We start from the raw sequence: 23,502 nt of genomic DNA, 5'->3' as shown, positions 1-23,502 counted from the left end.
TTTAAACAATCTAATGTATGTATTTTATTTTCATCTTTTCATATTCAAAATGACAGAAAAGGAAAAGGTCCCGCAGAAAAGGTTTGGGCAGGGTGCTGCTTTGTTTCCCCTTTTCACAAAAATAATAAAAGATGCATTCACTCAGGTGACTGTTTACATCAACATACATTTTAGCCAAACTTTTGCATGCCAAATGTATCTTTAGCAATTAGATGTGTCATTGAGTCCACACACACAGCCAGCGCACTTTGTCCGGACGCTGTGCGGCTGCGCACCGTGAATGCCACGTCACGTACTGGCTGGCGTGACGTTGACAGTCTCGAGGACACTTCCTGATGCTGCTGCTGGCCCGGGTCTGGCTAGAGCCGAGCTAACACAGAGTTGATTTTCACGGTTTTGGGGGCAAAACCTGTGAAATACAGCGTGGTCAAGTCGTCTGATTCAGGTGAAGGACTTTCTTGTGTTTTGATTCCAGCCGTGTTGTCTTTTAGTTTGAACTACTCCGCTGTTTTTTCCTCCCTGTGCCGTTAGCTGACTAATGTAAGGAGCTAATGCTAATGCTAAGCTAACTCGCCCAACCAAAACAGGTGTAAGGACCGTTTTGTGGGAAGTTAGCGACAAAATACCTGTGACTAATTCACTGTTACTTAAAAAAGACAGTGCAGTTTCAACCTTAACTTAGCCAAGAATACATATGTTAGCTTATGTAGCCCTGACTGCACATTGAAAGGAGATATAGTATTAAAAGTTACACAGGAAATCGTTTTTTTCCCGACGTATTTTATTTTAATCCAACTCATGCAAATCTTCAATGACAAATTGAATATATTAGCAGTATAAGTCAATATGCCTGGTTTATATCGTTAACAGTGACAGTGTATTGATGAAACGGCCTAGTAAATGTTAGCAGTTAGTATGACACTGTTTGTCAATGGGCCACTGACAGATGACTTGCGCTTTAATGATGATGTCTATCTATAGGCTATATGTAGTGTGGAGGAGTCAGTACCGGTGCATACTGGTTGTTGTTGTTGTTGTTGTTAGTGTTGTCCTCATTTAATACAAGTGTATGCTAAACGTTAGCCACCAGACAATCCCTAGCATCCAGCCAATTATTCATCTGGCTAGTAGGAGGGACAGGCAAAGCCGCAGTGTTTTCTGGAATTAAATTCACAGTCAGTAGTAAATTGTTCAGCCCCGGATCCAGATCATGAGCAGGTAACGTTGGTTTGTTAATCCAGCTGGTGACAGTTAGTACACAGTCATGTCATGAGAGACATGTTGGATCACCACAGACTAAAAAAAAAAAAAATCTAGGTCTCTGATTGCATGTGAAGCAATAAAATCCGCTCTGTTTGTACTGATCTGATGTCAAAATGATCACATTACAGTTTTTTTTTTCTGAAAGATTCACTCAGCTTGGTTGAAAAGCTTTGACCCTCTTTATCTGACCAGGTTTTTTATTTGGGTCAAAGTCTATACTGTACAAGGAGATCCACAACGGCACAGAGTTGTCTTTGCCACCTCACGGGGTAATTTTTGACCCTTAGACCCTCAAAGTGAAAATTACTAATGGAGTTAAAGATACCGATGGAGACAGGTTTAACGTAAAGGTCGGGTTTGCTCTTTCACCTAGTAATCATCATGAAGTGCCTTGAAGCAAGACAATAAAGATCAGTACAGATGAGTTGCTAATCTCATCACAATCGCATTATCCTTGATGAAGAAACAACCACAATTAATTCATGAATAACGACTCTCACAGCAGCCGTGTCCCCTGACCTGTTAACCTACTTACACACCAAGGCCTCAATGACAATGACAAATACATGTAGTTATAAGGATATTAATATTGCTGTTGATAGTGTAGTCGTGCACTTGAATAAACCAGGTTCTTTGACTGCATGAGCTGTCTGTTTATTTTACCAAATAATGGGAAACATAGTTATATCAGGAGATTCCTAAAGATCTCCAAGGCTGTTTTATGACAATACATGTATTGTTTTGGTTTCTTCTACCTAAAGATTAGTGCATCAACAAAGAGAGGCAGCAGGGGCTGGCTCAATTTGTGGCAGTGGCACCTAGCACTGTATTGTGCCATAATATGCATAGACAACTTTAAGAAGTGTCATATCATGCAGTTTTTTGCCGTTATCTGTGAATATTTGACACTACTAGAGAACCATATTGATAATAACATATTTAATGTTAAAATGTCCATGCACATGTAATGAAAACAACAGAGTCATGACTCATAGCCATTATTTAGTCTGTGTGGTGGTGCAGCTTTTAATTGAAATTGCAAGACGCAAGCCTCTGTTACATAAAAACAGTCTGTGAAGACTTTCCAGTTGTTTTATTTTACTTTACTGCACTGACAAGTTTGGCGCATGCAGTGGTTATTTTTTTCCTCTATCCATCCTGTCTCCTGAATCTGGGAAGTGAGTTCAGCTGAGGATCATGCAAATCATGTGATATGGTAGCCAAAAACAAAATGCAAAAAATAACTTTATTTAGCATGTTGTTATAATGCTCTAATGATTCGTATTCACTCTTCTTAACATAGTGTATGTCTGTATTTATTTACACAACAAATGTGACAGATAAAGGGACACTAAGGAAGGACAGAAGGGAAGAGGCAAGTTGTTTGGCTTGTTATTTTTACAACATCTCCTCCGACGACTCTTTTCAGTGGTGGGAGCAGAACAGGTCAGACGGCACCATGAACGGCCAGCTGGACCTGAGTGGGAAGCTGATCATTAAAGCCCAGCTGGGTGACGACATCAGACGCATCCCTATCCATAATGAAGACATCACCTACGACGAGCTGGTGCTGATGATGCAGCGTGTCTTCAGGGGCAAGCTGCAGAGTAACGACGAGGTTACCATAAAATACAAGGATGAAGGTGAGTCAGACCACAGACTAACTGGTCCCAATTAGTCTCAAGGGTAAAATAAGATGTGTTTTTCTCAGGCGATTTTATGTATTGTAAATTTTCATGTACTTTTATGATACTAAAACTGTCCAAAATTCCCCCCGAAAAAGTTGCTGAAAGAATAGTTTCTGTAAAATGTCCAGTATATTGAATCATCTGATCTCTTTTCCATTATTGTAGATGACGACCTCATCACCATCTTCGACAGCTCTGACCTCTCCTTCGCCATCCAGTGCAGTAGAATACTCAAACTGACTTTGTTCGGTAAGATGTTAAAGCTTTTCCTTTGCTTTCTGTCACCACTTTATAAGAGTGTCACTAAGTGATGCACGGGAATCTTGCCAAGAGGAAATCGAAATTCAAGTCGGTTCAGCTGAAAGTCTGTAATCATATAATGGCGTTTTTCCATGTGAACTGTAAACCAAGATGTTTCACATCGGCTGTTACAGCAACCAGTCACTGGAGGGCAGTCCAGTTTAGTTTCAGACAACAAACCTCAGCCCTTCACTGTCCCACTGAAGTTGCCTGCTGCACTAGTTTTGGGTGGAATTTATTTACGTCTCTTAGCACTGGCTCAGCAAACAAATAACGAGACTGAAGGCTGAAGATATATAGACAAAAGATCTTTGTTCTAATTTTAGATATGCATCAACCCTGCTTTGCCTACAGTCGTTTCAGTAAAGTAGTGTGACTTGTAGGTTTATGAAAAGAATTAATTACATTATCCAAACAGCCAGCAGGCCTCACCCTAACTGATCAGGCTCAAACCTGTTCTGTTCTGTCTGCAAGATGTTGCATCAAATTTGTGTTCAAAATTCAAGGGTTTTTACAGTATAAGACTGGTCACATACAGTGCATTGTTTAATCTATAGTGTATAATTGATGATGATGATTACATTGGAATAAGAAATGTGCTTGCACTAAAAACCAGGACCCCATCAACTATTTGCGATGTACAGCTGAGTACATAAAGAGTGGATTTTGAAAATGTGATTACCGTATTTCCAAACATAAACAACAACAACTACGTAATAAGAAATACTATTGCTTAGTATAGTCCTTGTTTGAATTTGTCAAAAAGAAAAAAATAAAGACTTAACAGAAAATATGCTCATATAATAAAAGATGGCAGATACTCAGATACACAAAGTTAGAAGAATATTGGATGCCATTAATTGGATTTTACTGATCAGATATTACATCTGGGATTGTTTTGTTTCAGTAAATGTCAAAATTCAACTTGATGCTTTCACTGCTGATGTCTCCTGGCAGGCCACTTCTGCGTTACACATGTTTTTGTTAATGCTCATGAATTATTCTATTTCCTGTAAATGTTATTCATTTAAAGTCAGTAATACATTAATGGAAATGGACTGCACTTATACACAGTGATTTTTTATATTTATTTATTGTTTTAGTGTTATTGATCAAGTATCTAGCCTAAGGACACTTTAGTTAGTGGGCGTCCTGCTCTTCCTCCTCCACAGCCATCCCAGTGTTTAGCTGTTGGATAGACAGTGCAGTGTCTCAGGGTTTTGTCTTTCCTGCTAGGACATAAACTTGTGGTAGAGATTTAACCTGTATGAGGAATAGAGACATAAACAAAACCCAACTTTACAAGTCTACAGAATATTGCTGTCAGCTGTGAAAAAGAACTTGTCTCAAAACCATAACACACCGTGGCATCATGGAAATTTAATAATAGAATTTGTAATGACAACATGATGCTGGTTCCTGCGCTCTTCTCATAGTCGGACTGTTCTCCCCTCGCTGCTATTATTAGCCAGGGGTGCTGTAAAATATATTTATTTCTTCTTTTAATAAAAGAGGAAAAAAAGTATTTTACTTCCTCCCAATCAAAGCTGAGTGCTGGCTCATCATCACATGGCATGACTTCACGTGGATATGATATCCTCAGACATGTGTTGAGATTCAGAGAAAAGCGAGCGTGGCTGGACTCTCCATGGCAGCCTGTGGTTCAGCTCAGTACCTCATGACCCCGTGGATCTCTGTTCAACATTATCCACCCAAACAGAGAACCTTGTGTGAGACAGGAATGTCTGGGGTCCTCTATTGTTGCATTCATTCTTCGGCAATAGAAATTTTCGCTCCTTAATCGATTTAGAATGGCGGAAAATAAAGGTTGAAAGTAGTTAAGACGATCCATTTGGTGCAGGTTATGTGCAGTTGATGGTTCTGAAGAAGTTTGGTTTGCTTTAGCACGATTGTTGTCTCGATAAACGTGTCTTAACACGAGGTAAAATCAACACAGTCACATACGGCCTGAAAAACAAGCTGGATGCTACAGCAGCGTGCCTGTGCCCAGTGTTCCCAGCTCTATTGTTGGTTAAATGCCTCACTGGCAGGCAGGGTGTGGTGGTGGTGGCGGTGGCGGTGGTTGCGGTGATGACGACGATGAAGCGCCCCATCCCTCTGTCAGCCCGGCTGCTGTCATGAATGTCTTTGTGAAGTCGACCATGTGATGGATGATCCCTGTAATCCCAGGTCTTCTGAATGAGGAGCTAACAGAATTTGGACAGATTATTCATAATGTGCACATGCTTAGTGTTGAATTAAACAGCTTTTCCAGACCAATGAACTCCAGAAGGTTTTACGTTATACAGATGTTGCTGTATGTTACAGTTCTGTTGTTTTTCTTCATTGACTAATGAGCTCCTTTAACGACAGCCCTCTTCCTCATTAATCACTATTCACCGGGAACATATTTCCAGTAGTAGACGACGTGCCTCTCTGTGGGCAGCAGTATATCCTCAGTTTTGAGGCTCCTTCAAACACTTACTCGTGTCATCGGTCTGTATGTTCAGCGCTCTCGTGGTTTCTTTCCATCTGCTAAGCTGTTGACATGTTTTGTACAGTCTTACCCAGAAATTCCTAGGAGCTCATGGTTGTAACTCAGTTGGAGACCATGATCCATGTCAACAAGTGGTTCAAGTTCAAGACAAAACTGTCCCAAGTAGGAAATGATCGTATTAAATGAGATCCAGATTCAGTGATGCACAAAATTTTCCCATTAATAAAGGTATGGACCAGAGGAGTGTTGTACTCTGTAAAAGCAATCAGTGCTCAGGTGCTATCTATCATCCTCCTTGAGGACTAACACACAGATGGTGTTGGCTTGTGCTGAAATTGAGAAATGTTTGACTTTGCTAAACCACACTCTCCAAATAAATATTAAGGATTTGTTTGATTTGCTCACACGGTTCCTTTCCCTCCGCCTTGCCGTCTGCAGTGAATGGTCAGCCGCGGCCTTTGGAGTCCAGTCAGGTGAAGTACCTGCGTAGGGAGCTCATTGAGCTCAGGAACAAAGTCAACAATCTCCTGGACAGCCTGGAGCCTCCCACAGAACCCGGCCTGGCTGCCACAGCACCGGACAGTGGTAAGTGTGCTTGCATGGGCAGCACTAGTAGTACGGTTACACATATTGCACTTTCTTGCATCATTTGCAGTCATTCCTACAGCAGCTGTGTGCACAACTGCTCCGAATTCTTTTAACATAAAACTCATAATTTCAGTTTATTGATGAGAAGCACAAATGACAGGCTTAACCTCTAGGGTCCACAACAAGCATTATGCCCTATTGGGTTCTGGCAGATGTGCACAAACACAGTCATACAGCCAACTGTGATTTGATTTCTTTCTTTTTTTTTCATTGCAAACCTTGTGTTAAATCTCTTAATCCTGCTGATGGGCCCTGCGCGGCCTCTATAACGAGCTACATTTGTCCATATTTCACATGCTCGCTGCCATGCTTGTAAAATCTGTATCCCACACGGACACTGGCACCAGACTGAGACCATTTATAAGATGCAATCTCTTTTTCTTGTGTAGATTTGTATGGAATTGTACATTACATTTGTATATTATATTATACTGCAGACATAACATACTAGTCCCATTTTGTTTGTGGTCACTCAACCCACACACATACACCGCAGCAAGAGCAAACATAAGCCCTTCCCTTGTCATCATGACTGACCAGAGCATTTATATGAGGAACATTGCTGCCACATTACAGTGTAATATGATATACAAGTATAAAAGTAAGTTTATTATTCATAAACAGGGATGTGGTTTAGTTAGTTTGCCTTTTGTACTACATGTTTTGTTCATAATAACAAGTCTGTTATTGATATATGATGATACATGCATTATTTCTGCTGGTTTTTTAAACATGTGTCTGGTTGTTGTTGTTGTTTTCAGAATCACTGGATGTACGTGAAGGAAAAGTCATGGCAGCAGACCCCACATTGAAACAGGCCACTCCTGTCAGCGCAGCTAGCATGTCAGCCTTCGACCCATTAAAAAACCAGGACGAGGTCAGCAAGAATGTCATCTCTGCTTTCGGCTTGAGCGAGGACCAGGCCCAAGGTAGTGCACAATATCCAGTATCAGAGATCAAAAGTTTTTTTGTCTCTTTTGTGAAAAAAAATAATTTCAACCCATGGAAATTGTTGACTTTTTTTTTGTTTTTCAACAAATTTGAAACCATATTTAGACATTTGGTAACTAGGATCTGGTGTTCTCCTTGATTATGGGGTCATCACGCCAAGATCTTTAAAATCCTTCAGGGGAAAAAAAGGTTGTGGATGAGTTTGGCCTTAGATTTAAAAAGATCTGCAAATTATTTGAAATAAATCACCCTGCCGAATGCATAATCATCTGCAGTTGGCATGGATTTCAAATGATTGTCAGGTTGTCCACGACTTTGGCAAATTCAGCCCAAAGATCTGATGGTATGAAGAGCAGTATGATCACAGGATCTGCAGGTGACTGGTGTCAAAGTGCATGCGTCTACCATCAGGAAGACATTACACAAATTTGACCAGTGCAGGAGGCGTGCCAGGAGAAAGTCGTTGCTGTCCAAAAATAACATTAGAGCAAGACTAAACTTACAGGTAAAGACCAGGCCAGGCTTTTTTGGAATAATCTGCTTTGGACAGATGAATCAAAGATAGTTGTTTGGCTACAGCAACAACAGTTCCTGCCTCAGGGACCGGGCAGGTTGGATTCACTGATTCACCTATGAAGTCTTCGTCAAAACAAAGACTGCTTGAGGATAATGGGAAGCCATCTGTCCGAAATTTGAAGTTGAACCGAAAGAGGCTTTTTTATTTTTTTTAAACAGGACAATAATCCTGAGCACACAAACAAATCCAGCCAGGGAATAGCTGGAAAAAAAGGAAAGAAATGAAGCGTTATGTAATGGCCTGGTCGAAGCTCAGTTTTCATCCCATTGAAATGCTCCGTGGGGATTTGAAATCGGCTATCCTACTGTCCAAGGCCAAAGGTCTACTGACTTTTCCACAGAGGAATATTACATTCATCACATTTTTTGACATTGTTGTTGAAGAAGTGAAAGAAAAAAGCTACATTTTCCTTGTGGTTTTGTTCATTTTAGAGGATGAACAGTTTCCTGGTTCATACATGTTGAATAGGGATGTTTCTATTTTTTTCACATGTGTGTATTTGTTTAGTTTCAGGCAGCTTATATCTGTCCTTTAAGGCATCCACAGCCACACGTCTTCATGTCTGTCCCATCTCTGTGTTAACCTGAGTAGCTCCCGCAGCCATTGCCCCGGAGGAGCGCTCAGGAACCCCTGACAGCATCGCCTCCTCCTCATCTGCAGCCCCTCAGCCAGGAGTGCCCCCCCAGCCACAGGCTCCCTACCCTGGAGTACAGCAGCCGCCCCCAGCTGGCATGGACGGTAAGACGTTTTTTTTTTACACACAACAGATGTCCACAGAAAAGACGCCATGTGTATGTGTCTTTATGTAACGCAGCCTATACCATAGGTCAGCACAAAAACCTTGGCGCACTCCGAGGCAAATATATATGAGTGTGATATAAAGTGTGTAAAAAGGCTTAATGTCCTAATGACCACGGGAGTCGGAGACCCCGCAGTGTGGGTGGCTAAACAGTTGCATATGTTGTGCTGTTATATGGGATGTTTATCCAACACTCCCACCAAAGTAGCCTCGTTAATTATGACCCCCTGTTGAGCAGGACGGTTTGAACACGTTGACCTAAAATACTGATCCAAGGTTATTTGTTTTCCAAAGAGTAGTTCATGCTGGATTCCTGTAAACCTAGAAATATTGTCATGGTACGTTTAGCCGGTCTCACTTGGTTTACAGGCCAGATAGTTAATATTTTCAGCAGTATTGGTTCTTTAATACTGTCGTGTTCATAGTTCAGGCCTGTGTAAACTGTGCTCATGTAGATACTGCACAGCACATACACTCTTTCTTCTCTTATATCTCTTTCTTTCTTTTCAAATCCTTCTTTCTGAAGTGAATCTTTCTTTTTGGAGTTTTTTCTTTCTTTCTTTAGTATATTCAGTAAGAATGTGAGTTCAGCTTTCTTCAGTCATGCCACTCTTCTCTGGTCTACTTGGGTCCATGTGCAGCTCAGTTACATGTAATGACTGAGATCGGAGTGACAGACTATACTTACATTGTTTATTTAGCTGTGCTGATTAAATTAAATTAACCTTCTGTTTATTTCTCATTGGGAAAACAGAAAGTATTACTTTCATCCTGCCGGCCATCCTTAACTGATTAGATTAAGTGAAATACACAAAAGAAATTGACAAAATGCTGCATATAATTGTAATCAAAAGATCAAATTGAGGTTAAATGATTCATGGGAAGAATATAAGCCTGGGATCTTTGTGAACTGATTTACATTGACTAATGTGGCTAACAGATTCAGAGTGGCATGTACTGTACGCTTATTACCTTTTTTGGTGCTCACATCCATTCTTGTTGAGGCAGCATGTTTCATTAGATGAGAAATTATCACTATGGTGGAGTCTTAATCAACACTATGTAAACATGGAGTATCCATGGACTTAGCCTTTATCTTACTCAGCGCAGACCTTATCACAGCTCTCCCCCGTGTGCAGATTTTAACACCGAAGTGTTGGTGCCAAACCAAAACCTTAGATAAAGATAAATGATCAAAAAGGATCAGGCAGTCTTGGCAAAAACAAACATGCCTTATTTTACTCAATTTACTCAGCACAGTGCCAATCAGCCAATGTGCCATGTACTTTAAAAAAAAAAAAATCTTATTCCTTTCGCAAGCATTTAACTATAGGGATTTCTCTGACCTGTTTTCCCTTTGTCAGGAAAGGCCCAGGCAGGTGCAGCCATAAAGGTGAAGCCTCTTGTATTTAAATAGTTTACCACATTGCTATACGCAGATTGGATTGTTTTCAGTCTGTGATCTGGTCCAGATGAATGTGAAAGCCACTGGGGGCAAAAAGAAAGATGCCTCATGTTGCACCGTCCGAGAGCTGTAACTCGCTCTGAGAGCAGTCACACCTGCAACGCTGAAAGTCAGCACACATGTGCTATGACTACTTCTGTTTCTCTGGTGGTTTGTGGTTTGGCCTGGTTAGAATTGGGTCTATCCATGGAGCTAAAAACACACTGTTTAGTCGGTCCAGAAAGAAGACTCCTCTGTCACAGGGTTAGCCAGCAACGCAGCGTGTTGCACACAAACATCCAGCTCAGCAGAAAGCTGGTCATGGTTCTCTGTTCCTTCCATAACACGAGGACAGGGAGAAACCAGAGACGTTGTTGTCTAATAAGCAACTTGTTCTTTCTGATTTCATGTTTGACTCTGGTGTGGTCGATGCGGCCGTGTCATCATGGAGGTCTCACGATCAGTCCAACCTCTGCACGGTTACAGTATAATATTGGCAGGATTGGCTTACTGCTGCAAACGACATGAATGTTTTTGTAGAATAGTTATTTTTGAGTAATAGTTTCAAGTTGCTCATTACAGTGCGTCTCGTGCTCTGTGATGTTTGTGTGCAACCTCTTGTCATGTCTATTTTTTATATTATAAACTGAAGTCATGATCCTCAGTAACAAAAAAAATGCATGTTTAGGAGGAAAATAAACTATTTGGATTCCAAATTGGTGTCAGGCAGATTTTTTTTTTAATTAAATTTGAAGTCAAAATAACTCATAAACTACCAGATAATTTAAGCCAAATGCACGGGATCAGAAGCTGCAAAGGTCAGTTGTAAGACGATGACATAGTCTGATTCAACTGAGAAAAGTTTTAAGCATTTAAAAAGAATCACTGAGAGGATTAAGCTGATTAACTTTTATTCATATCATATGAATCATTTCTAAACAGGACCTGAGCTTGTTTCAGATTAAGACCACTGCTAGTGGTGTAATATGTCAGAAATATTCAACAGTTGAGTAAATAGTAATATCACTATCAGCTGATATCCAGTAATAAAGGAGACAGATGAAGACAGAGGCAAAAAAAAACCATTGGATCAGGACACCCCCAGTTAAAAAACTGACACGTCCACCTTCTGCAAGTTATAGTACAAGTGAAAAATGTCCCTGTGTGATGAAGTGTTAGCGCTGCAGAAGTTGAGCATGTTAACTTTGAACCCACTGAGTTCAGTCAGGCATCGTCACCACACATTGGCAGCTTCTCTTAGTTTCCGTCTCGTAATCTCAGGGCAGGTTGTTAGATAAATCCTGGGCCTGACAGTGGACAATGAACATATTGTCCTCCCCGTACTGGTCCCTCTTTTACCATTTCCCTTCTCCATCTCTTTTCTTACTCCTGAGGCTGCAGATGGTTGGCACACTAACACATTAAACCAGATCCTGCCCCCCCCTTTCCTTGCGTTATTCCTGTCCGTGGTTGCAGACTGTTTGTCAGTATGACAACCTGGAGGCAGAACAGCCAGTCGATTTTTACAAAAGGTAATTCCAGTATATGAGATTAGACACCAGCTGAGCATTCGTGGCCTTTTAAAGCGAGCCTGAGGCTCCCTTGTAATGCAAGCTTAGATTACTTGTGACCGTAAGAATGCCGCTAACAAGATCCATAAGCAGATGGTAAAGATTTCAACCCGTTGTCTCTCAGACGCTGATGGACCCCTTGGCAGTAATTTACATAAGTGCAGGAACAAAACTGTAAACACGTGTACGAAGCAGCAGCAGCTCAGACATTCGCGTGAGGCTCTTTATCAGATGGGCAGATGTGTGTTTGGTGTGAAATGTTTATTGAAAAATAAGGCCATATTCTCATGACGCCTTCACAAGGCATGCACTCAGATCAGCACAGCTCGGGGTTTCATCTCCTGACGCGGAGCAACACTGTCTTAAATATCTTGATCCCCAATAGCTGAACCTTTTGGATCCGCTGGAATGAAGTGAACTCCCAGGCCAAAGAGGCCTCGCAGCCTCACATCCCTCTGTCACTCTTACATAACGCCTATGATGGATTACAGAGCGGGGAGAACAGGAGAAGAAGCCAGTTTCACACACATGCCTCTTCGCACAATAAAGAGCATGTTAAAGGTGCTGTCAGTGAGATAACAGATGGTTGCCACATCACTTCAGAGCTTATAAAAAGACACCAAGGAGGTAACACCGTTTCTAGCTAAATATTTAGTTGTCAAGTGTCTCCCTGAGCATTTAAACTACAGCTTGACTTCTGCAACAATGAGCCTAAGCTGCTTGGACTGTGTGTTGTTTTGGAGACGCTCCAACCTCACCGCCTGGCCATAGTAGAGGTTTTGACCTTATGTCTGAGTCACTCAGGTCTTTTGGTGTGTTGCGTTTCGACTCGGAAGTCGGATTTTCTGAGTTCCCAGTCGGCTACGTCATAAGAAGTCCAAGTTCCAGCTTGGAAACTCGGACAAACTTCAATAACCCCCGAGCTTGCAATCCAAGATGGCTGCTCTGTGCATCAACAGTGAATAAAAGCTGCATATTCCACTGTTTATTAGCCACTCAGTGTAGTTTTTGTGTAATTTCATTGGTCGTACCCAAAAACGTTGTTGTGTTGCATTCACGCCCAAGCTATGGCATGGTGTCTTGGCTGTTGTTAGCCAACAATGTTAACAACAACAAAGCTGTTGCTTTTTTTTGTTGCTCAAGTAATCGCCAAGTATCGATCTGAACAGACAAAATGTATCTTATTGGAAAAAAACAGATATTAACAACGTTTTTAATTGCGGACATCATTTGCAGTTGAAAAAGCGAATACATCGCAGCATATTGCAGTATTTTTAATATGGCAATAATATCGTATTGAGACACAAGTATCGTGATGATATTGTATCACAGGGCCTCTGGTGATTCCAACCACTACTTGTTACCAACACGTGACTGGAACTCGGCTCTGACGTCATTCCCAGCTCAGACTTACGAGTTAAATTGAACGCAGCATTACCAGCTTCCCATTTCTGACCGTATCCAATGCAGCCACATCCAAACCTACGATCTAACACAGCCCAGACCTTGACATGCAGCATTCTTATGAGATAATGACTTTATATTGGCACACTGAAATAAATATAGACCAATGAGCCACAACATTATGACCATTCACAGATGAAGTGAATAACATTGTTTCTTCTACTGAATTATGAACCAGTGGATACAAAACAAAAGAGTTTTCTTCCATTTTTGGATGCACTGAAGTTCCTTGAAAGGACAGAAAAGCTTAATGGGAGTTCAAAGTCCTTCAGTTTCGCTCTTATACCCCCATCTAGACCTGACTGTCGCTACAGTATCGGCCCTCCCAAAGAGTGGAAAATCAACACCAGTTTTACCAGTGCTTGAAAAATCTGTGAACCCAAGCCCAGCCCTCTTTCATTATTGCCTTCTCTCTTTGTACTTTGCATGTTTCATCACTCCAATTTATATGCCAGGCAGGAGATTTGGGAGTACGATTCAGGCCTCATTAAGGGAGAACACGAGTGTGCCAGGTCTTTGCATGTTTGCTGAACACTCAGACGTTCAATGGAAAACTTGATGAGCAAATTAAAATAATAAGGAAAATAAGTTTTCATGTTTTTGAAACATGAAAAAAAAACCTTGCTCATTGGCATCACTGTCAAGCAAAATACTGATTACAGTCGTTCTATTGAGAGGTGGGTAATACGTTTAACTGATGCTGCAGACGTCCTTGGATATTTCGAGGCCTTTTGAAGAAATGCTATTTAAGGCACACGAGTGGGACGATCCTCCACATGTGCACGTAGGCAGGGTGGACTGGTGAAATCATCGTTTATAAAAGTACAACAGGAAGTCGCTGTCTGAAGACTTAGACATGTCTGGCGCTGCGAAGGACAAGGTCTCGTCCTGACGCAGGAAAATCTGCCTCGGACATCACGTGAACGTCTCTCCGCCCTCGGCAGTGGACGCATGTGTCAGATGCAGTATGTACATATGTATGTGTGTATACATCTGCAGCAAGAATTGGCTCCAAGGGCGCAGGTGCCTGAGAAATGTGCTGTTAAAGATTTCTGTGGGCACCGGCTCTCTTGGCATCAGACACTTGTATCGAAGTGGTTGCAGCTGTTTTCATTGAGGCAGTTGTGTGTTATTCTCTCCAGATGTTCAGGTATGTCTGGGAAGACACAATCCCCCCCCTCTTTACGCTCAGTCACTTTGTGTTTCTTGGGCGGCCTGGACGGCTATCTGATCTCAAAAATGCAACCTGAAAAGCGTTCAAGATGGATTTGCTGTTCAGTCCACTGCCAGATGTTGAAACTGGGTGAACTGGGATGTGGACCTCGAGGCTACTTTGTGATAATGGCAACAACAGTTACACTTGAAATTAAGGCACAATTAGTCAACTATAAGCTGCTTTGGGTTTCAACACATGCCGTCGTTTAGAAGACACACTGAGCTGTTGCAGCGTTCATCTGATCTCCGAGAGTCTGTGAAGGCTTGTCGTCCATTAATGGGAATCATGTGGGATGTGTTTGGCTAACTTCAGCTAACTAATAACAAACTTATGAATGTAACCAGCTTAAGATACAAACTGTTCTTCTTACTGCCGATGGCTCTTAATGTGATTTGCATGTTGGCTGAGAAATATGATGGGCTTAATTCTGATTTGTGATCTGGCCCGATGGAGACTCATGTGTCACCAAGTGTCAGTCAAAGTGCATTCAATCTTGTCTAAAAAGTGGCGATGGGTGATTTTTTTTTTTTTTATTGATTTGTGCTTGTCTTTGTGTCTTCAGGTCAGGTGTACCAGTACCAGGCTCCAGGTGGATACCCGCCTCAGCAGCCAGGTGCCCCGCCGCAGCAGCAGTACGGTATGCAGCAGTATCCTGGTAAGAGCAAAAGTGTTCAGACTGTAAAAAAAAAAAAAAAAAAGGAGACAGGTAGCTGCTGTTGAGTTAAGTGGATTGGTAACCCTTTTATTTGACAGGCCACTAATTGTCTGATAATGTCAATATAATAAGTAATTGCGTCATAATGTCTAGAAATAGCCAAAAAATAACGGTCAATTGCAAGGACTTGGTGGAGAAAAATTATGGCCTTTCCCAAAAAATTCAAAGCATGAAAAGCATGTAATCTTTTGCCTTTATGAAAAACATGACATTACTATGAAATTGACCATTATTTCTAGGCTATTTCTTGACATTACTACACAGTTAATTGTTATTTTTGGGCATTATCGCGTAATTAGTGGCCTGTAAATTAAAGGGTTACCAGTGGATCCTCCGTTATCCTTCCAGTGAATTAAACACACTTCCTCTCTCCCTCCGTATCTCAGCAGGATACAGCCCTCAGCCCGGAGCCCCTCAGCCCGGTCCGCCACAGCCACAGCCTCAGCCTCAGCAGCAGCAGCAGTTTCAGAACTACGCCCCTCCCTCCTCCCAGGCCCCCGCCCCGGGCCAGGCCCCGACCCCGGGTTTCCAAGGCGGCCAGCAGCAGCCCCACCCGTCGCAGGCAGCCCAGCAGTATCCACCGGGAGCCTTCCCTCCCCAAAACTATACCTCCCAGGCCTCTCAGCCCGCTAACTACAGCCTGCCGCCCAGCTCCCAGCCCGGCGCCGGGTACCAGCCCCGCCCAGGGTACACCGCGCCCCCCGGCGGCACCCCCCCTCCGGGCGCCGCCAACCCATACGCCCGTAACCGCCCCCCTTACGGTCAGGGCTACACTCAGCCAGGCCCTGGATACCGGTAAAAGGAGGACAGCTGCTGATCACTGATCCTCACACATCCCCTCCCCCCCACCCTCAAACCCCTCCCCCTCCTCTATGAGGCTCCAGCTGTTTGGAGTGGATGCAGGAAACATGGTTTTACTGCTGTACCTACCCACCCACCCCCCTTCCTCCTCCCTCCTCCCCCTCCTCCTCCTCCTGACCCCACCCCTCTGATACAAATATCAAGTCCAAATATAAAACAAGCAGCCCCCTCCCGCCCCAGTCTGATGGTTAGTGTTTGTACGCTGTCTCTTGAACACACCGCTCTGTTCTGGCCCCCCGCTGTCCAATCCCCTCCTGTCGCCCCCCCTCCCCCCTCCCCCTCCTCCTCCCCCCATGTCGCCACCTCTCGTCTGCTCTGCCTGCCCTCTCGTACCTGTCGTTGTGAACCTGTAACCAGTCTGTATGCACACACCTGGGAGACCAAAACAGGCTGTTGCACAAACTGTTTGTTTTATCGTCCTTTTTCCGTGGTAACACTTCATTTTGCGAGTGAGATCGGCCGGCGTTCACGTTTCGCATTTGTGACAAACACCTCAGCCAAGTTGTGTTGAGTTGTGTGTACCATACATAGACGCGTTTATAAGACACTAAAATGAAGAGTTACCCCTTGGTTGTTTTTGTTTATTTTTCTTTATTTGATCAGTTTTACCACCATGTCGGTATTAATGTGTCAATGAAACTGCCCCGTGTTGGGAACACTAGCTAAGTGACGGCTTGTGGGAGGTGTAGATCCCAGTGTAATGAAGATGGCTTCTTTTCTTCAGCTAGTTATATCACCTCCAGTACAGCTTGCTATTCCTCTCTTTTTCTCTTATCACTGGTTTTTACTAATATATCAAATCAAATTCCACCTTCAAGTGAGATTAGTTGTTTATGTATAAACTGTAACATTTTTTTCTTGAACCTAATAAATGATTGAGACCCAGTTGGAGTTCCCTTTTTTTATTATTATTAATCTTTTTGTTTTGTGTTGCTCTTGGCAACTGTGGTCTTACCGTCTTTCTCTTAACACCCTCTCTGTCTTTCTATGTGGTTTCTGAGTTCATGTCTCAGTTAAGTTTGGCTTCTCTCTCTTCCCCCCACATGAATTTGGAAAAGTGTGGTAATGCTGGTATTCCCATTTTGTTTTCCTGCCTGTGGGTTGTGGTTGGCTGGGACATGTGGCATGGGAGCGTGTGGTTGGTCTTTTCGTGTCAAACTGTCTCACTGAGTGCGAGGAATTACTCGCACAGGGTTTATTAAAGATAATTCAGAGAAGTGTGTGTATGTGTGTGTGTAGCAACTCTCCACCTGGCCTGTGCCAAAGTGAAATCACTGTTTTAGATGAGTCTGTGCACTGTAAATGGTCTGCTGCATCAATAAAGTTAGTCGGCACGGTATTAGGGGATTTATCTGACTCATGACAACTGACAAAAAAAGAAGAAGAAAAGAAACCCAACAATTTCATTAACTGATAAATCAGCTCAAATGTTATGTCTCTCATTTCCCCACTGATATATGATGGTCATTTCGGCATTGGGGGAGGGGGAGAATAACAAAGAAATTTGAACATGTAAACTTGAGTTTCAGGGATTAAGCAAATGTTTTGCTCAGACTTATCTGGGATCTAATACACCAAATAATTGTTCAATCATTAAAGAATATAACTGTCAGATGTATTTTTAATGAAAATATGTTTTCTTAGTTCCTAGATAAATTAGAGGCTGCACAGTTTGTTGGCTTAGCTCTGTCCAAAGGTGATAAAACTCACCTATCAGTACAATCAATCACTGATAACCTGATAAAATCACTAATCAGGTGTATTTTGTTCATTTTAGTCTGAGGTATAAAAACTGCTGTTTTGAGAAGGCTCATGTATTGGACTATTTCTTGGTAACTTTACTGGAGTCTATTCTTGTAGCCTGGCAGCTGGTACTGACCAAGCCACAAGGAATAGTTCAGCCACTGTAAAAAAATTAAAAAAAAAAGTGAATTGTGGTTTTTATTTATACTTCTTTTTTGTGCGGATTAAAAAAACAACAATAAATCAACGATTTTGTTGACAGAGCTAGACTTCATCGCAAATCTATCATCTTAACTAACTTTTGGTAGGAAAGCAAACAAGTGTAATTCCCCATAATGTTAAACCTTTAATTTGCCATAAAAACACTGAAGTCAATTGGAAATGAATATCAGTAAATATAAAAACAAGATTTATTGCTGGAAACATACATGGTGCATTAAAAACAACTGCAGTCATGACAGATGTGGAAAAACCCTGACAATTTCTCTCCATTGATTTAAAGCTTTATGTACACTTTGAAGTAGGTTTGAACACAAAAACATAAATTATGTGATTTGACTATGTCATTTCCACATTGAAGCTCAGTTTATTTATTTCTATCTTTACACACATATATATATATATTCTTTTATAAAATATAGGACTGCCTGGGCATGAAAAATACAAAATGTCTTTCTTTCTCAATGACCCCATAGAAACATTGGACCAATAATGTGGCTAAAACATGTTTATCTTTTACCTATGTAATGTATCAAACTACCTGTGACTTCTGGTACACATACTGTATTTCACACCATATACATATATGAACAAAGGTTTAATACTGTGCAAACTGCAACTGCTAATAATCCCTTAGGGCCAGCAGACGGTCGATTCTGCATGTCTGTGTGTACTTGTATTTTACAAAGTCCAAATGTACGATGACAGTATGATTGGCACCTTTCTGTATACAAATGAGCAGAGTGTGTTGCTCACTGACATGCAAGTACGGGGAACAGTTTTTACTTTGTTATCTCAAAAGCACACAGAATATTCAATAACAGACCCTTGATAAATAATATCATACACATCATTACACTTTGGGAGCCAGCTTCCCAACATTTTCTCTGCAGTTACTGCGTATTCAACATTTTGGTTCACTCAAACTCCTGCACTCTTTTCTCTGTCGTGACACTTTTGATAAATAGAGAAATTAAGACCAATGTTACAAATGTACTCATTAGAGTTTTGTGACACATTAATAGTCCTAGAGGTTCACACGTGAGAGAGTAGGCTTCGTTCAAACAGACAGACCCGTCTACAGTGTCCATGGTAACATGAAAGAAAGGCCCATCTCCCTTCAGGCCTAGACAGGTGTCTTCTTCCTCACCGCCTAAGAAGTCATCCTCCTAGACAGCTCTGTGGGGTCTTACCACTTCCCAGGTATGGGTGTGCCACATTCATACCAGCCTACATAGGTGACATGTGACTTTCCTCCAATCTCTCCAAAGCTGACAGGTTCCTGTCTCATCGCTCTGTAGAAGCCTGGTAGAAAAAGAGAGGGGGGATGATATTTATTCAGGAGGGATATTTATTCAGTCAGTCTTTTATTGAAACGACTAGTCTCATTGTTCAAGAGATACCTGTGTAAGACAATTAACACAAATTAAGATAAAATATGAGTTATTTACATTGGGAAAAGTTAAGTCTTTCATTTGAGTTTATGTTTGCTGTACTGTAGCTCATTTCATTTACTGGGAGTAGAATACCTAAAACCAGTTCTCCCAAGCTCAGTTTGAACATTCATTACAGTTTATGTTCAACTGTAAATATAATTATAGTACAGTAACTTTACAACAGCCAGATGAAGACCAGAACCTGTCAGCTAAAACAGTATCATCAGCATAGAAATGAACATCACAGCCTGCAGAGCAGCAATAATGTTTATGTATATAATGAATAAAAGAGGACCAAGAATAGAGCCCTGTGGGACGCCTTAAGTTACTGAAGGAGCACTTGATTTGACACCATTTGAAACTTCTACTGAGTTTCTGCAGAGATGCTCATAAAACCATTTAACGAGCTGCTCATCTAATCCTCACAAGAGTAGTTTTTCTAATAAAATCTGCAGAATTTAATGTTTAACATGGGTCCGTGAGAAGAGCTGCAGCTGTTGTTTTGCCATGATATGATCTAATTCCTGACTACTGAGGCTTCAATTCGTGTTTTTCTCTGAAGGAACAATCAGTCCACATAATGACAGACACCGAATGACTGTGTTATTGGTCAGTGTGGATCAATATACCTCTTCTGCTTGGTAGCTCATCAGCCATCATCTGGGTGCCGGTCCGCCCATCCAGGAAGGAGTCTACAAACTGACAGTGGTCCTCGCCGTGCCCCGTCTGATCTCCAATGTTGTAGAACTTCCCTGCAGAGTTGGAAGAGTTAGGAACTTGAAGTATTTGGCTATTTAAAAATAATCTCTTGGATTGGACTCTTTTTGTGTTTAGGCAACAGAACTCTAAATTCATTTGTCAGCACAGGTTTACCTCAAGAATTCTTGTTTCATGCCGGCTTTGACACATTTACACAAGATTTTAACCTTTAAGCTAACATGAATGAACAATCATTAAAGTGTTCAGAGATTTCTTACTTTAAACATCTATAATTCCATGTCAAGTGTGAAATATGTGCTGATGATACTACTACAATACAGCTCTACGTAGCTACTAAATGTTCCTCACTGTGTTCGGTCAATTTGAATCTCTCAGCACACCAAAACCTTTCAGATACTGGTGCCAAAAATGCACTGTTATGTAACTAAAAGTTCCAGTATAGCTGACATTGATGTAATGTTTTCCAGAGTGATTTGTGATTCGCTCGTGGCCCCTGAGGACCTTAAGCAGCTGTTTGGTGTGTGATTACCATTGAGCGAGTCGCTCAGGTAGATCTTGTATCTCAGTGAGTTGCAGAGCTGGATCCCTACAAACTTTCGGTACCAGGTTCTCTTCACATACTGCTTTCCACTGCATTCAGAGTAGGCATCAGATTTAAATGGAAACTGGGTCCAGATGGCGTCTTTGCCTGAGATGAAATCAAGAGAAACAAAGTCTTAATGCTAAAGCATCGGAGTAAATATGATCCAAAATTGGAGGTGACTCACAACTCACAACAATACACAATGATTGGAAAGAAAAAACAGCTCAATAGTCACCTGAAGCATGTTCGCTCACTCGTGGATCCGCTATAAATGTGAGAGAAAGTTAAAGCATTAAGTGTCGCAGTCCTGAGATATCTTAACTCATTATACAATAATTAAACAGGATTGAGGATAGGCGTTTTGTTGAGAGTTGAGAAGTTGAGTTGAGAAAAGCATTCCCTTCTCAATGCTGTTATTGTGAGTTTAAAAAACACCACATTTGATCGATGCTGGGCCGTACGTCAGCTGCTTTACAACTGGTGTAGATCTGACTTTGTTGATAGCGCTCTGATCACCAAGGTGGATGATTTACGTCTGCTAGAACTGAGCCTCCGAGGACATCTGGTGAGCTGACAAGACCCTAGAGTCTTAATCAGTCACACCTCGGCGCCATGTTGAAATCATTAGACTAACAACTGCCTAACAGCCCACCCTCTGAGATTCAAAGCAATGTAATCACTGCCTCATAATTAGCAACACGAACAGTGGCATTAACGTGCGACGAATCAGTCTCCTCCAGCAGAGCAAACACTTCAGATTTGTCCGTCTTGTGTGACGTTACTGGATGAGTTGTGTGAAACTTGCCTGATTCAGTGCTGAAAGACACAGGGTCACTGGAGGGTCCTGTTCCCAGCTCATTCTTTGGCGTAACTTTGAATTCATAACTGAAACAGAATAGGTATCAAGAACAAGAAGTTTGAGTTACATATGCAAAAAAAGAAAGGCAATAAACCAAACTTTTTTAATCTGAGTTCCCCTCAGCTCCAGATCTGGGACGCATATTTTCATTCCTCTGACGGCTAACTATGGGTCACTCACTCTCTCTCTTTTTCTCTCCCTCTCACACACATACACAGAGCTGATGGTTATTCCACGTGCTGCGTTCAGATGTCCTGGCAAAATCTGGGACAGCAAACCCAGCCCAGAGGAGGGTTCTGGTGAGTTTTGAGACTCCAGATGCTGAGATCTAATTAAAAACCCAGTGACCTCCTCCGCCCATATTTCCTCAGCTTTTGTGTCACTTTGGCCATTTTAAATTCACGAGCTGCAGCAGCACAGACGACTCCGAACAAACCCTTAAAAGTAGCTCACTTACAGTTCCTCGGTATTATACCTGTGTCTCTCTTGCTACTGATGTAATCATCCAGTAGTTCAAGCATACAGTTTTCATTAAGTGGAGTGTTTATTTAGACAACCTTACAGTAATGTAAACCTGGCAGTCTTTTCCAAAGTGTGCACAGTAGGAGTATCTGACCTAGTGGAAGTCTAAAGGGTGGAAACTGTAAAAGGCAGCGGTGCTGCTTCTTTACCGTTTTTCCATGATATGATTTGTCCGACGAAGTGATTGGTCACATACCTGCTCTCTGGTTTGAGATTCTCCACGGCCGTGTGCGTCTGGTTGGTCGTCAGTATGGACACCTCCTCTCCATGTGGCCCCTTTGTGGTGGACACAACTTCATACTCTGAAAAAGGAGGCAGAAAAACCTGAGGGTGCTTCTAACAACACTGTTTTACATCTCATCTGTCTAAACAGAGAGGGCTAGGACACGCAGTTTGGAGATGGGGAATTAAGCCAACTTACTAATGGTAGGGAAATTGTGTGTAAATTCTCTATAGATTAGCAAATTGCTACAACATACACAAGTTGTTGAATTACATTTTCATCAAATGAGGCATGTTGTGGGGAAATTGCTTTTTATAAATCTATGAAACAATAACATATTACCATTTACTGATTAGTTACACGCTAGTTACAAGCAGTAAGTTAATTACAGCACTGTATCAAGTATGGCATGTTGTGATCACTTTGTCAAAACATTTTTCCGAGGGATTAGCTAATTTTTAAAAACAAAACTGGACTAGTTTAAGAGGGTCCAAACACTGAAACACAATTTGATGACTTACCAACATAAAACCGAGAGCAAACCCCTGTTCTGTCTGTAGAAAACATTTGGGTTTTATTTGCGAGTCCCTTACCTCTGGTCTCGTTGTCAGTTTTCTGCCAGTCAAGAATGACAAAAGACGGGCAGCCCTCCACGGTGACCACAGTGAGGTTGGAGGGAGGCACACGGGGAGGCCCGGTCACGTTCTGATCGCCGCCCTCCTCATCAGGGAAATAAGCGAGGGAGGAGGTGATGGAGCATGGCTCGTCTGGCCCCTTGTCCGTCTTGTAGATGACATGGGGAGCTGTGTTCAGGTACAATGAAGAATAACAGTTACTCAATTATACATTCTGCCTTTTCCACCATTTTCTTTATTCACGGTTAAGTGGTGAGCAGAGTTTCTGGAGAGATGGCAAAGCGACTCAGATGATTTCTTACCTACAAAGCGCTTCTTGCCCATGATGTCTACCTCTGACGCAGGCAGGGGCCTGAATATGGAGGAGTTTTCATATATGTCAAAGCGGCTGCCTGAAAAGGAAGCAGGGGAGAGAAGTTAGGGTCAGGTTGAAGTGCCAGCAGTCCCTGGCAGCTCTCTCTCTCCTCATTTTTACAGCTCTCTGGCCCTGGGGAACAGCCAGCAAGCCCAGCACCTGCTGTGGTCTTTGCTCAGGCTTTTTGTCAAACTCTTAATATTGAAAATGTTC

General features: G+C 41.9%; 2 protein-coding genes across 7 annotated transcripts in view; one reads left to right on the top strand and one right to left on the bottom strand.

Annotated features, from left to right (window-relative positions):
- The first annotated feature begins 284 nt into the window (after window positions 1–284).
- On the top strand, window positions 285–16,879 carry tfg (trafficking from ER to golgi regulator). 2 transcript variants are annotated; one of them, XM_083997406.1, is made up of 8 exons: window positions 285–445; window positions 2,693–2,906; window positions 3,117–3,200; window positions 6,187–6,333; window positions 7,158–7,325; window positions 8,516–8,662; window positions 14,981–15,073; window positions 15,523–16,879. In XM_083997406.1, the coding sequence occupies exons 2-8, from the start codon at window positions 2,723–2,725 to the stop codon at window positions 15,930–15,932; spliced, it is 1,233 nt and encodes a 410-aa protein (XP_083853532.1). In that variant the 5' UTR covers window positions 285–445; window positions 2,693–2,722; the 3' UTR covers window positions 15,933–16,879. The 2 variants fall into 2 exon arrangements, with proteins under 2 accessions (XP_083853532.1, XP_083853531.1); XM_083997405.1 differs by having other exon boundaries at window positions 15,520–16,879.
- Window positions 16,880–18,158: 1,279 nt separating this feature from the next.
- The window catches only part of abi3bpa (ABI family, member 3 (NESH) binding protein a), a 29,619-nt gene continuing 24,275 nt past the window's right edge, over window positions 18,159–23,502 (bottom strand). For all 5 annotated transcript variants that reach the window (XM_083996453.1, XM_083996454.1, XM_083996455.1 and 2 more), the window contains 8 exons: window positions 23,237–23,326; window positions 22,893–23,102; window positions 22,273–22,378; window positions 21,501–21,580; window positions 20,931–20,960; window positions 20,642–20,800; window positions 20,022–20,144; window positions 18,159–19,261 (listed from right to left, as the gene is read on the bottom strand). In XM_083996453.1, the coding sequence (XP_083852579.1) occupies window positions 19,146–19,261; window positions 20,022–20,144; window positions 20,642–20,800; window positions 20,931–20,960; window positions 21,501–21,580; window positions 22,273–22,378; window positions 22,893–23,102; window positions 23,237–23,326 (914 nt within the window). In that variant the 3' untranslated portion in view covers window positions 18,159–19,145. The remainder of the gene's footprint in view (window positions 19,262–20,021; window positions 20,145–20,641; window positions 20,801–20,930; window positions 20,961–21,500; window positions 21,581–22,272; window positions 22,379–22,892; window positions 23,103–23,236; window positions 23,327–23,502) is intronic.

This window comes from Trachurus trachurus, assembly GCF_905171665.1.
Source record: "Trachurus trachurus genome assembly, chromosome: 21".
NCBI classification, from domain to species: Eukaryota; Metazoa; Chordata; class Actinopteri; order Carangiformes; family Carangidae; genus Trachurus; species Trachurus trachurus.
The sequence above is the reverse complement of the archived record's forward strand: the minus strand, read 5'-3'. Positions and strand labels throughout refer to the sequence as shown.

Bases quoted from the DNA above. Each gene is read 5' to 3' on its own strand.
- tfg (XM_083997405.1), top strand. From the start codon at position 2,723: ATGAACGGCCAGCTGGACCTGAGTGGGAAGCTGATCATTAAAGCCCAG. The intron at 3,201-6,186 runs GTAAGATGTTAA...TGCCGTCTGCAG, and splicing joins ACTCAAACTGACTTTGTTCG to TGAATGGTCAGCCGCGGCCT. The intron at 7,326-8,515 runs GTAGTGCACAAT...TAACCTGAGTAG, and splicing joins GAGCGAGGACCAGGCCCAAG to CTCCCGCAGCCATTGCCCCG.